The 14,039-nt window shown below is 46.7% G+C and overlaps 1 protein-coding gene across 3 annotated transcripts in view; it reads right to left on the bottom strand.

Annotated features, from left to right (window-relative positions):
• Positions 1–211: 211 nt before the first annotated feature.
• AMN (amnion associated transmembrane protein) overlaps positions 212–14,039 on the bottom strand; it is a 106,984-nt gene continuing 93,156 nt past the window's right edge. For all 3 annotated transcript variants that reach the window (XM_068252285.1, XM_068252284.1, XM_068252286.1), the window contains 4 exons: positions 6,875–7,061; positions 4,213–4,384; positions 3,875–3,983; positions 212–444 (listed from right to left, as the gene is read on the bottom strand). In XM_068252285.1, coding sequence (XP_068108386.1) covers positions 358–444; positions 3,875–3,983; positions 4,213–4,384; positions 6,875–7,061 — 555 coding nt within the window. In that variant the 3' untranslated portion in view covers positions 212–357. The remainder of the gene's footprint in view (positions 445–3,874; positions 3,984–4,212; positions 4,385–6,874; positions 7,062–14,039) is intronic.

Here is a 14,039-nt window from a genome sequence, read left to right on the forward strand (position 1 = left end):
AATAAATATGGCAGCCTCCATATTCTTCTCACCACAATTGTCCTTTGTTTTGCTATGCCCCCCCCCCCCCCCCCCCCTCCCTCCTCCTCAGAATCTCTAGCTAGCAGTGGATGCCCCTGCTCCCACCAGTAGAGGACGTGTTCCAGGACTGGCTTGTCTAATCTCACAAGGATACCCTGGGACGGCTGGACAGACAGAAGATGACGGCAGATCTTTGTGTAAAATCCATGTACTTGAAATATTGTATTTAATTTTATTTATCCAGTGCTTGTAGACATTCCTCTGGGCTCGGTTAATGTTACTTTTGCAGTTTTTTTTTTATTTAATTCAGAGTTATTCTTAAATTGCAGATAGGAATTACACATCAATACTTGCATCAAACACAGGGTTGGCAAACTGCATCCCAGTCTGATGGGAGACCTCTTTCCTGGCATCTCGCTGCAGCTGCAAGAAGGGAAGACAGATTATCAGTGTCATTTAATAGATGGTTTATCTTTAGGCCTCCCAAAATGGGTGTGTCCATCACAGTTTGGGTTAGTTAGTCCAGGTAACTCTCTGATGAATATTAAAGGGGGACTCCAGCAGAGGCTTTCCTGTTCCCATCAAACATTCAATTCACTATTTCTTTTAAAGGGAACCTGAAGTGAGGGATATGGAGGCTGGCATATTTCCTTTTAAAGAGACTCTGTAACAACAAAAACCTCCCCTGGGGGGTACTCACCTCGGGTGGGGGAAGCCTCCGGATCCTAATGAGGCTTCCCACGCCGTCCTCTGTCCCACGGGGGTCTCGCTGCAGCCCTCCGAACAGCCGGCGACAGAGCCGACTGTAGCTTCAATATTTACCTTTGCAGGCTCCAGCGGGGGCGCTGTGGTGACTTTCGGCACGGAAATAGACGGCAATACCCGATCTCAGTCGGGTCCGCTCTACCGCGCAGGCGCCGGAAACTTGCGCCTGCGCAGTAGAGCAGACCCGACGGCGATCGGGTATTTCCGCCTACTTCGGCGCCGACAGCCATCAGAGCGCCTGCGCAGGAGCCAGGAAGGTAAATATTGCGTCACGGCTGTACGGAGGGCTACAGCGAGACCCCCGAGGGACGCAGGACGGCGTGGGAAGCCTCATTAGGATCCTGAGGCTTCCCCCACCCGAGGTGAGTACCCCCCAGGGGCCGTTTTGTCGTTACAGTTCCTCTTTAAAGAGTACCTACATTATAAATTACAGTTTGCTTTAAACCTAATAAGTTGCCATGATATATAAAATCACCCATGATAAAGTGTGATTTTCTTACCCCCAGGGTCCGTATTCCACATATAATCTTGACATCCCCTGCCTCCAGTTTTTTTCCCCCCAAACTATAGGTGCAAGGGATGCTGGGAAATTGATGTCATAATGACAGACATCTGAAATAAGAATTATAGCAGACAGACATAAGACAGGCTCCTGCAGTTTTCCTGTCTTTTCTCTGTGCTACAGTTTGTGAAAAGAGAAGTCATTTGATGCAGGCAGACAGCAGGAGAGGGAGGGGCAGGGGAGTTAACCAGGCTGAAGAGGTGGGCACAATGCTTTCAGCTTCAGGGGGGGATAAGGAAATGTTAGGCTGCATTTCCACTTGTGCAGTGCGAATCGCCGCGGTAAAAATTTCGCATGCGGTTCTATGTGAATTTTCATGTGAATTCGCATGCATGACAATGTATGTGAATTTAACCATGACAGTGCCGGTGTGATTTTCCATTGTTTCTATGCGAATCCGCATGAAAATTCGCATACTCAAACCTCATGCGAATTTCCTATTAAATACATTGTATGCGATTCGCATAGCGGTATGCGATATGCGAATTCTGATGGCTCTGCCATGCGAATTTTTTCTGCACAGAAAAACGCAACGGAATCCTGACAAGTGGAAACAGTCCCATTCACTTGTATTGCTATGCGAATTCGCGATAGTGGAAATGGGCCCTTACAGATATAAATGTGAGTCTGTTCTATCCAATATGATGTACCAGATGTACATTTTATATGCTCATGTAACTGTCCACAGTGCCTAGACTACATATATGTATTACCATTCAGACCTTTTTTTGGCTGGAGGTAGTCTTTAACCACTTAATTGGGCCCCGTTGATGGGATATTGCATTGTGTGTTCCCAGCATTAAAGGCAAAGAATCAGCAAGATAGCCAGGCAACTGGTATTACTTAAAACAAAAAAAATATGGCAGCCTCCATATCCATCTCGCTTCAGTTGTCCTTTAAAGAAATAAGGCCAGACTGTTCACTAGAAGGGCTGTTATTACTATTAAAAGTTAAATACTATCCTCTATAATGATTTTCCTGTGTCCGTGCTTTTGCGCTACTGTGCATGTGCAGCACACGGACGGCCGTTGGGACAGGAGGAGTATGGGGGGGGGGGGGGGGCGGGTGTGAGTGTGCGCGTCTCTTGGGGGGAGGTTGTGGACAGAGCCTAGTGCCCGTTTTAAACGGGCCTTAGGGCTAATGGTCACATAATGAGAAGACTAGAGAAATCCTTGATGATTAGAAAATTGACGGTAATAGAAGAAGAGGATGGCAGAGGCTAAGATGTGTAGGCAGCAATATGTGAAGCTATGAACATGCCTATGCAACAGCTGAAAGACCAGCGAGGGGCATCTGGCCTACAGAAGTGCATTTGGTCACGCAGAGTCAGACTTAACGAATGAAGAGGATCCTCGGAACATACTTAGTGTCTTTTGCAGCAATGGTTTTCACAAATAATGAGTGAGAGGCTAGTTTTCTGAATAGCATGCACATTTTGCTGTAAATTGCACACAGTGTTGAATTAGGGCAGCCAAAATGGACTGGAACTGCCTGTGATTGGCTGAGTTTAAAGCTGCGTGCAATCTGCAACAAAATTTACATCAATGTGGAAAATGAGCACATTCTCTACTGGATACCGGCATGCTCAGAAAATTGCTGCTTGCATTTGTTCTACAGCTAAGGCTAGGAAACCACTAAGGCAATTCTGGCAGGGTTTTGGAGTCGCTGGCGATTCCCAAAACCGGTTTGCTAATGTAAGCGATTTTGCAGTGCTTTAGGGGTCCGAGCAATTATGCTTTTAAAAACTTTATTATACTTACCTGGTCTCTATATTTCCTTCTGTATGTAGCCCTGCCCCCTTAAGGAAGAGGTCACAGGTGCTTCTCTGATTGGTCATAGAGAAGCACCTATGACCTCTAGGGGACAGAGCTACGGACGGAAGGACGCCTGGTAAGTATAATGTTTTTTACAAAAAGAAAAATGCTAATCGGAAACGCCGTACAGTTTACTGTATAGTCCTTCCAAGCGTTGGGGAATCGCTGCACATAGCTGACATCGTTTACCGACGGGATCCACCAAGTCCTGCATTGAAATGAATGGGACCTTTGATCTTAATGGGTTTGCTGACAGTTCAGCACACCCCATGTTCAATCGATTTTTACGAGATGCTGCATGCAGCTTCTAGTCTCGGCTGAGTTTAAGATTCCATATCACCCTAGGGGCTCAAAACAAACCGACAGAAAAACTATGCCAAATGATTTTCTGCTCGGTATCAAATGTGTTTCACATCAAGGAAACAAGCCAGCAGAGATGGTAATGCTTAGAACTCGTGGAGAAGCATGTGATCAGTTTGATCAGCTGATACATTTGTAAGGCTCTGATTTGCCGGTCATGATCATGTGTTAAACCAGGAAGTCATAACGTCAAATCAGAACCTTGCAAATCTATCAGCTGATCAAAGTGATCACATGCTTCTCCATGAGTTCTCCTAAGCATTGACATCTCTAGCCCTAGATTAACAGTACTGTTCAGGCTTTTTAGACCAGAACAATGCAATGATAGTAGTTTTATTTTACAAGCTCTCACCTCCCCACTTTCTGGAGACGGATCATAAATGGGGTTGTCAAATGTCTGGTCCTCGGGGGCGGGCTCCTCCAGCCTAGAGGTGGTCCGGAGCAATCCCAGATCAGGAAATCTAAGAGAAAAATATATCTGCGTCATATCAGAATCTGTGAATATTACAAGGCAGATGTCAAGAGTAGCGTTGGTCATTGAGATGCTAGTAATTCTGACTTCCAGGTAAACTGTATGCTTAACTAGGCTGCTCATTCTGACTGGTCCAGTTCCGAGCCACACACACACACTAACCTGGCACTGATTAAAATATAAGCACCCCCTGATTGACTATGTGCCCCTTTCTTTACCTGCATCTGTCCATCCGGTGCAGAAAGTAGGCCGCTCCCACCACTGACAAGCCAACGATGATTCCCAGGATGATGGCAGTGATGCCTCCTGCAGATATGGAACCTGTAAGAGGACTTGTCGTGGTGCCCGTGGCAAACTTCATGTCTGCCTTGGTTATGCCAAAGGTCTGACCTGTGTTGTAAAGATAAAGGGATTGCGAGAATGAGATAAAGATGAATATTACTAACTAGGGATAGTCAATGCCAAACTCTTCCTAAAATGGAATTTCAGGCAGGACTGGGTTCCCAGCAAGGCCACGTGAAGACTTTACTACAAAGTCGCTAATTCATGTACAGCTTAAGGAGACACTGAAGCGTAAACAAAAAACGATATAATGTTTGTATGTGCAGTATAGCTAGGAAATATAACAGGAGCAGAGACATAAGTCTAATATTGTTTCCAGTACAGGAAGAGTTAAGAAACTCCAGTTATTATGTATGCAAAAGACCCATTGAGCTCCTCGACTGACTTTCAAAGTTGCAGAGAGCTCTGTCTTCTGAAGCTTATTATCTCAAGCGTCAGTCACTGTATTATTTTTTTTCCTGCAGAGGACAGTTCAAAAGTTCACTAGCCTGCCCTGTACGATCATTTAGAATGCTGAGTAGTGTGTAAATTGCAAATATTCAAGAATGATGCAATGCTATAAATAAAAAAACGATATCACTGGAAAAAAAAAAAATGAGAATATTTTCTTTGCTACTAATGTTCTAGTAATTATCTGCACTACACAACCAATTCATTATATCATATTTTTTTTTCGCTTCAGTGTCTCTTTAAGCTTCATACACACATGCATACTGTTGCCTGTAGGGATTGGGACGTGACCCCTTGACTTAACAATTTTGGGCCAAGTGCTGTACGCCCTTTTGGCTAGGAACACATCTGTTTCTATGGAGATGGCAGGCAGGCAGGCCAACGTGGGGCACATCATGCTCAGAACACAACAAAGCAATTACCTGCAGGGAGGGGGAGAAGAACAATGCTCTTGGCTGTTGTCGGACATCACAAAATATTTGCATGTTGGATGTTTAGGTTATGTAGATTTTTTGAGAAGAATGTGAAGAGTGACCTATTTACTGCCCTGCTGGCGTACGAAAGGAATCGGCGCAGGAGACTTGGGCGCAGGATACAGCCGGTATATGGCTGATCCTGCTCCTGCACAAATTCCCATCGATATTAAATACTATTCCCCCTCCAGGCCGCCATGGATGGTGGGGAATGAAAAAATTTGGCTTGCAGCATTTGCTGGAGGCTGATTTATAGTGTTTTATAAGTAACTTCAGCTCTGTCTTCTGACGGTGCCGGTGTTACTCACTACTTCGTCCAAGTCTCCTGCTCTGGAGTGGAAGTGTTCGGCCCTGCTGATGCTCTGTCTCTAATAGTTTAAGCCTTAGCCCCCGAACAAGACAAGACACAACATTTATATTGCGCTTTTCTCCTGGCGGACTCAAAGCGTCAGAGCTGCAGCCACCAGGACACGTTCTATAGGCAGTAGCAGTGTTTAGGAGTCTTGCCCAAGGTCTCCTCACTGAAGAGCTGTTTGCTCACTGCACAGAAAGAGCCAAGATTCGAACCCTATTCTCCTGTGTCAGAGGCAGAGCCCTTAACCATTACACTATCCAGCCACGGCAAGCACTGTACCAAGCATGCAGATCAGGTGCTCTGACTAAAAATCTGACTGGATTAGCTGCATGCTTGTTTCATGTGTGTGATTTAGACACTACTGCAGCCAAAGAGATTAGCAAGACTGCCAGGAAACTGATATTATTTAAAAGGAAATAAAAATGGCACCACCATTTAGGTTTCCTTAAAGAAGAGTTTGCACAGGTCTGTGCCACCGAAGCTCTGCTGGAAAGGAAGGGACATTCTGTCACTGCCATAACAGGAGTGGGAGAAGTGCATCCTATAGTGGTTCCTAGAGCTTCCACTGAACTCTCCCACACTCCACTACAAACCAACGGAATCTTCTACAAGTGGCCATAAGCTGTATGCACTTGCTAGAGGACACTCCGCCTAGGCGGGCAATAATGACCGCCTATGCTGAGAATTCTGCATGTGTACGGCAGCCCCCAGCCAATCAGACAGACTGACTCAGCTAAGCACTAGGCGACGGCATTGTTTTTTTTCCCTACTCACCCCCACCGCCACATGACACTGCTCAGGTGCCGCTCCATCGAGCAACAGAACGTGCCGCTAGTCTGGAGGCTAGTGAGATGTCTGTACAGTGTTAGTACCAGTGGCATAACTACAATTCATGGGGCCCCCAAGCAACGCTTTGATGTGGCCCATGAGTTCACACCCCTTCCCTTGGGGCCCTTCACAGCCTGGGGGCCCATCTCACAAGGCTCATAAAACAAGTTTGGCCATCATGATTTTCACACTCATAACAAGTGTAGCCACATAAACTGAAGTATAGTCCCCTGTATCGGAGGGATGGTAGTTAGGGCCCCCCACAGCTCTGGGCCCCCTTGCCATCCCAGGTGCTACTCCCCTCTAGTTACGCCCCTGGTTAGCCCTGCGATGTCACGCGAGAGATGGAGTAACAGTCCCTGCGGGGCGGCAGGCCATGTGCGTTTGTCGAGGCTTTACACTTTTGACGTACATTTCTTTGAGTGTATTTACCATGGTCATCAATGTCCGCCATGATGTCTTGTCCCATCTGCAAGGCGTCTGTTCCAGCACTCTGTCCTTCCTTCTCATCAATGAGCACAATCTGGATGGTGGGATCAGAGCTCAGAGGATCCACACCCTTCACAGACGGGGAACTCTGCACTTTAGACAGGGCCAGCTTCACACCGGAATATTTAGCCTGTGGATGAAACAACAAAACATCCAGAAGTTGGACACAGATACTCATAGCTCCCAACTGTCACTTTTTCAGAGGGACCCGTTCTAGACTTTTTGCTGCCTGAGGCAAACTTGTGAGGATGCCCCCCCCATTGGAATGATCGCACAGCACCCAACAAGTTGCACCGCACGTTATATAGCTGCAGTGAGCACCCCAAAAAAACACCCTCAGTGTAGGTACTGTAGGCAGCCAGGTACAGTTTCCCCAGTATAGGTTTGCCAGGTACAGTTGCCCCCAGTATAGGTTAGCCAGGTACAGTTGCCCCAGTATAGGTTAGCCAGGTACAGTTGCCCCAGTATAGGTTAGCCAGGTACAGTTGCCCCAGTATAGGTTAGCCAGGTACAGTTGCCCCAGTATAGGTTAGCCAGGTACAGTTGCCCCCAGTATAGGTTAGCCAGGTACAGTTGCCCCCAGTATAGGTTAGCCAGGTACAATTGCCCCAGTATAGGTTAGCCAGGTACAGTTGCCCCAGTATAGGTTAGCCAGCCAGGTACAGTTGCCCCCAGTGTAGGTTAGCCAGCTAGGTGCCCCCAGTATAGGTTAGCCAGGTACAGTTGCCCCCAGTATAGGTTAGCCAGGTACAGTTGCACCAGTATAGGTTAGCCAGGTACAGTTGCCCCCAGTATAGGTTAGCCAGGTACAGTTGCCGCAGTATAGGTTAGCCAGGTACAGTTGCCCCCAGTAAAGGGTTGGCCAGGTATAGGTGCCCCCAGTATAGGTTAGCCAGGTACAGTTGCCCCCAGTATAGGTTAGCCAGGTACAGTTGCCCCCAGTATAGGTTGGCCAGGTACAGTTGCGCCAGTATAGGTTAGCCAGGTACAGTTGCCCCCAGTATAGGTTGGCCAGGTACAGTTGCCCCAGTATAGGTTAGCCAGGTATAGTTGCCCCCAGTATAGGTTGGCCAGGTACAGTTGCCCCAGTATAGGTTGGCCAGGTACAGTTGCCCCAGTATAGGTTAGCCAGGTACAGTTGCCCCCAGTATAGGTTGGCCAGGTACAGTTGCCCCAGTATAGGTTAGCCAGGTACAGCTGCCCCCAGTATAGGTTAGCCAGGTACAGTTGCCCCCAGTGTAGGTTAGCCAGGTACGGTTGCCCCCAGCATAGGTTAGCCAGGTACAGTTGCCCCCAGTGTAGGTTAGCCAGGTACGGTTGCCCCCAGTGTAGGTTAGCCAGGTACAGTTGCCCGCAGTATAGGTTAGCCAGGTACAGTTGCCCCCAGTATAGGTTAGCCAGGTACAGTTGCCCCAGTATTGGTTAGCCAGCTAAAGTTGCCCCCAGTACAGGTTAGCCAGGTACAGTTGTCCCCAGTACAGGTTAGCCAGGTACAGTTGCCCCCAGTATAGGTTGGCCAGGTACAGTTGCCCCCAGTATAGGTTAGCCAGGTACAGTTGCCCCCAGTATAGGTTGGCCAGGTACAGTTGCGCCAGTATAGGTTAGCCAGGTACAGTTGCCCCAGTATTGGTTAGCCAGCTAAAGTTGCCCCCAGTACAGGTTAGCCAGGTACAGTTGTCCCCAGTACAGGTTAGCCAGGTACAGTTGCCCCCAGTATAGGTTGGCCAGGTACAGTTGCCCCCAGTATAGGTTAGCCAGGTACAGTTGCCCCCAGTATAGGTTGGCCAGGTACAGTTGCGCCAGTATAGGTTAGCCAGGTACAGTTGCCCCCAGTATAGGTTGGCCAGGTACAGTTGCCCCAGTATAGGTTAGCCAGGTATAGTTGCCCCCAGTATAGGTTGGCCAGGTACAGTTGCCCCAGTATAGGTTGGCCAGGTACAGTTGCCCCAGTATAGGTTAGCCAGGTACAGTTGCCCCCAGTATAGGTTGGCCAGGTACAGTTGCCCCAGTATAGGTTAGCCAGGTACAGCTGCCCCCAGTATAGGTTAGCCAGGTACAGTTGCCTCCAGTGTAGGTTAGCCAGGTACGGTTGCCCCCAGCATAGGTTAGCCAGGTACAGTTGCCCCCAGTGTAGGTTAGCCAGGTACGGTTGCCCCCAGTGTAGGTTAGCCAGGTACAGTTGCCCGCAGTATAGGTTAGCCAGGTACAGTTGCCCCCAGTATAGGTTAGCCAGGTACAGTTGCCCCAGTATTGGTTAGCCAGCTAAAGTTGCCCCCAGTACAGGTTAGCCAGGTACAGTTGTCCCCAGTACAGGTTAGCCAGGTACAGTTGCCCGCAGTATAGGTTAGCCAGGTACAGTTGCCCCCAGTATAGGTTAGCCAGGTACAGTTGCCCCAGTATTGGTTAGCCAGCTAAAGTTGCCCCCAGTACAGGTTAGCCAGGTACAGTTGTCCCCAGTACAGGTTAGCCAGGTACAGTTGTCCCCAGTACAGGTTAGCCAGGCACTCTCTTCCTGTTTCTGCCTGGTGCTGTCCCCAGACTTCTGCTGTCTCAGGAAGTTGCCACACTTGGGATCATGGGTGGACTGGGCCTGTCTCTTTGGGAACCCAGTCCCTGTGTCCCTCTTTCTTCCTCATTTGTCCCTCTTTCAAGACTGATGGACAGATCTGTGCTAATATATGTATTTTCCTACTGAAAGATGTGTTTGGCTGACTCTAAATTTTATTTCCAATTTTCCATCAATTAAATTGATATATTTCTTGTTTTCAAATGATAAAATGAAAAACTAATGATGATAGGAAGGACCAATGAATGTGGTTTGAATGATAAAGCTATGTGTTCTGCTTCATGGTATGCATGGAAAGGGGTGTGGTGGGGGCGGGTTTAGAGGTGTTGCAGGGGCATGTCTGAAAGTGTCACTCTTTTATATCGTATAAAGTTGGGAGGTTTGAATACTAAAGGCAGCCATACACCTAGCGATGATGGGCAGATTTGACCAAGAGACACTCTCTCCGATCAGATTCAGTCAGAGAGAATTCTGTCAGCTGGCAATACACCGCAGGCCGATTCTCAATCGATTTCACCATGAAATCTTGCGGGAACCGGCCTAGTGACACCGCCTTGCTACCACAGGCCCCTGGCCATGCTCCCCCCCAGTATATAAATGCCGGCATAATGTGGGCGAATGTATGTGAGGAAGAGTGCTGAGACGAAAACCGCAGCGGACACCGACAGTAAAAGTATACTGTACAAGGCACATTTTACACTAGGGAGCACCATTCCGTTCGTTGCTCATCCCGATATTGAATGCTGTTACCACCACGCCCCCGACCATGTTGGACCAACATCTTGCAGCATGTCTGATCGACCAATCTCAACAATCGGACCTGCTCTTGGCAGCACTGGTTCTCATACGTTAATTGACTTAGTAGCGGCCGCACTAACCAAGTATCGCAGTCGTAGTACTACACGATCGCGATAAAATGACAACTATCATGCGTACCTATATCATGCTCGCTATGCAGAGAGAACCGCACACAAATTTTAACCTGCGCTCCTAACATTACCTCACGCTGACGGGCGGGTTCACTATTAATGAACCAAGCCCATAGTGAGAAGCGGGGATGGCAGAGGCACACTCAAGCCAGTTTTACAGAATTACGGCCATCAAGAAGTTTTTGTTTCTCCAGGGAAAGTCAGCAGAGGACATTCACACTGAAGCAGGCAATTTGGGCGCTCGCTAGCGCCGGTTGTATAAACGCCGACCAGGAAGCTGTTATGGGATCATCTCCATTTTCAAAATGGAGGATGGAGAATTCTGTTGATCACAGTGGACAAACAGGAAGCAGGAAAGGAGAAAGAGATTGATGAGGAGGTAAGTATGACCTGTGTATGTTTATTTTGACTTTTCAGTTCAGGTTTGCTTTAGTGACTGCGGATGAAACCTGGCTCCAGATCTAGGGGAGCTCTTCTGCAGCGTCCAATCGCTTTGCTGATAGCCGGCAATCAGCAAAGTGCTGTGACAATGAATGTCTAATGGACCATTCTCACTGCAGCGTGTTATTTGTATAAACCACAACAGTGCTGCAGGCAGCCTCTCTGCAATGATCGCAAAGTTGCGGAATTCCCTGGATTGACAATCGAAGTGGAATCTGCAAAATATGTGTGAACCTAGTGTGAACCTAGCCTTAAAGCGGACATGAACTCAGAACTTCCTCTCTGCTCTAAAAGATAATCAGCAGCATAATGACCTTTAGAGAAAAAAAAACATTTCTTTGTTACAGCTGATATAAATCCTGCAATAAATCTGAAGTGTGTCTACTTCCTGCATTCATGAAAGCAGACCTAGGGTTAACACCCTGAAGCTCAGGTAATCCTGCATTAACAAATTACAGCTTGAGATTAGTCACTACAGGCTACAGGCTAGTTAGTTAGACAGGCTAAATTCTATAAATACATACAGGGTGCATTTCTCTATTTGTTCCTTCTGTCCTGTGCAAGGGTTCAGGTCCACTTTAATATTAGATTGTTTAGATGAAAGAATATGTTGATGGGGGTGGATGAATGATAGTTCTAATAGATGGATGGATATGTATGTTTTTATACAATTTCTTCCTTGCATATCTCTGTTAGATCCTCTCCATATCTCAGCACATAAGTCACATTTTCCCAGCAGAGGAAGCGCTGATTAGCGGTAAGGGCAGGAAGCGACCGGATTATAATAAACTGAGAAGTTTCCGGGTTTTCCAGGGTTTGTATTGTGATGTCACAGTGACACGCAGCGATGAGGCCGCGAGACGAGGAAGTGAACGAGACGGGCGAATGTCAATTGTACGGAATATCGTTCCAGCGATTGCTCATCCCGCTGCATACAGACACCGCAGCTGCTTCCTGTGTGATCAGACACCTTGCTTGGCTCTTATTCCTGGCAAGATATCGTTCTGTATCTACAACTTAAAGCAGGAGGATCAGCTATACTATGCCAGGGAAAAAACACATACAGGATCTTCTCAAAAAATTAGCATATTGTGATAAAGTTCATTATTTTCTGTACTGATAAACATTAGACTTTCATATATTTTAGATTCATTACACACAACTGAAATAGTTCAAGCCTTTTATTGTTTTAATATTGATGATTTTGGCATACAGCTCATGAAAACCCAAATTTCCTATCTCAAAAAATTAGCATATTTCATCCGACCAATAAAAGAAAAGTGTTTTTAAAACAAAAAAAGTCAACCTTCAAATAATGATGTTCAGTTATGCACTCAATACTTGGTCGGGAATCCTTTGGCAGAAATGACTGCTTCAATGCGGCGTGGCATGGAGGCAATCAGCCTGTGGCACTGCTCACGTGTTATGGAGGCCCAGGATGCTTCGATAGCGGCCTTACGGTCATCCAGAGTGGTGGGTCTTGTGTCTCAACTTTCTCTTCACACTATCCCACAGATTCTCTATGGGGTTCAGGTCAGGAGAGTGGGCAGGCCAATTGAGCACAGTAATACCATGGTCAGTAAACCATTTACCAGTGGTTTTGGCACTGTTAGCAGGTGCCAGGTCATGCTGAAAAATGAAATCTTCATCTCCATAAAGCTTTTCAGCAGATGGAAGCATGAACCCACTTTTGAACCAGAAACAGCGGCAGAAGCACCTGACCTGGGCTACAGAGAAGCAGCACTGGACTGTTGCTCAGTGGTCCAAAGTACTTTTTTCAGATGAAAGCAACTTTTACATGTCATTAGGAAATCAAGGTGCCAGAGTCTGGAGTAAGACTGGGGAGAGGGAAATGCCAAAATGCCTGAAGTCCAATGTCAAATACCCACAGTCAGTGATGGTCTGGGGTGCCATGTCAGCTGCTGGTGTTGGTCCACTGTGTTTTATCAAGGGCAGGGTCCATGCAGCTAGCTATCAGGAGATTTTGGAGCACTTCATGCTTCCATCTGCTGAAAAGCTTTATGGAGATGAAGATCTCATTTTTCAGCACGACCTGGCACCTGCTTACAGTGCCAAAACCACTGGTAAATGGTTTACTGATCATGGTATTACTGTGCTCAGTTGGCCTGCCAACTCTCCTGACCTGAACCCCATAGAGAATATGTGGGATATTGTGAAGAGAAAGTTGAGAGACGCAAAACCCAACACTCTGGATGAGCTTAAGGCCGCTATCGAAGCATCCTGGGCCTCCATAACACCTGAGCAGTGCCACAGGCTGATTGCCTCCATGCCACGCCGCATTGAAGTAGTCATTTCTGCAAAAGGATTCCCAACCAAGTATTGAGTGCATAACTGAACATAATTATTTGAAGGTTGACTTTTTTTGTTTTAAAAACACTTTTCTTTTATTGGTCGGATGAAATATGCTAATTTTTTGAGATAGGAATTTTGGGTTTTCATGAGCTGTATGCCAAAATCATCAATATTAAAACAATAAAAGGCTTGAACTACTTCAGTTGTAGTGTAATGAGTCTAAAACATATGAAAGTCTAATGTTTATCAGTACATTACAGAAAATAATGAACTTTATCACAATATGCTAATTTTTTGAGAAGATCCTGTATATAAGTAGATAAATACTTGATCTACTTACATAACACATGGATTGTACTGTCCACATTTTTATTTCAGTGAATTCTATATAGTAAATTAAGAGAATTCTGTTCCTGGTGAGAACCATGTCTTTTCCCACAGTTTAGGCCAAATCCTGATGTCATTTCTGCCCTTTACTTTTTTTTCTTTTCTCCTCCAGTCGCTGAGTCACCTCAGCCTTGCTTGTAAACACAAGTGAGCAGAGGATTGTGTTTCAGATAAGCAGCTAGGCAGGGAAATAAATGGAAGAGGAGGAATATATTATAGATAAAAAGAACCCCCAGCATGCAACTGTTTGGCACTGACTACTAAAGGGCCAGTGCTTCTTAACCTCCTTGCCGGTTATCCCGAGCTCAGCTCGGGGTAACCTGCGCAGGAGGATATCTCAGGCCCCGCTGGGCCGATTTGCATAATTTTTTTTTTTGTTACAAGCAGCTAGCACTTTGCTAGCTGCTTGTAACTTCCGATCGCCGCCGCTCGCCGCCGATCCGCCGCAATCCGCCGCGCCGAGTCGCTCCCC

Source organism: Hyperolius riggenbachi, chromosome 9 (genome assembly GCF_040937935.1).
Source record: "Hyperolius riggenbachi isolate aHypRig1 chromosome 9, aHypRig1.pri, whole genome shotgun sequence".
NCBI classification, from domain to species: domain Eukaryota; kingdom Metazoa; phylum Chordata; class Amphibia; order Anura; family Hyperoliidae; genus Hyperolius; species Hyperolius riggenbachi.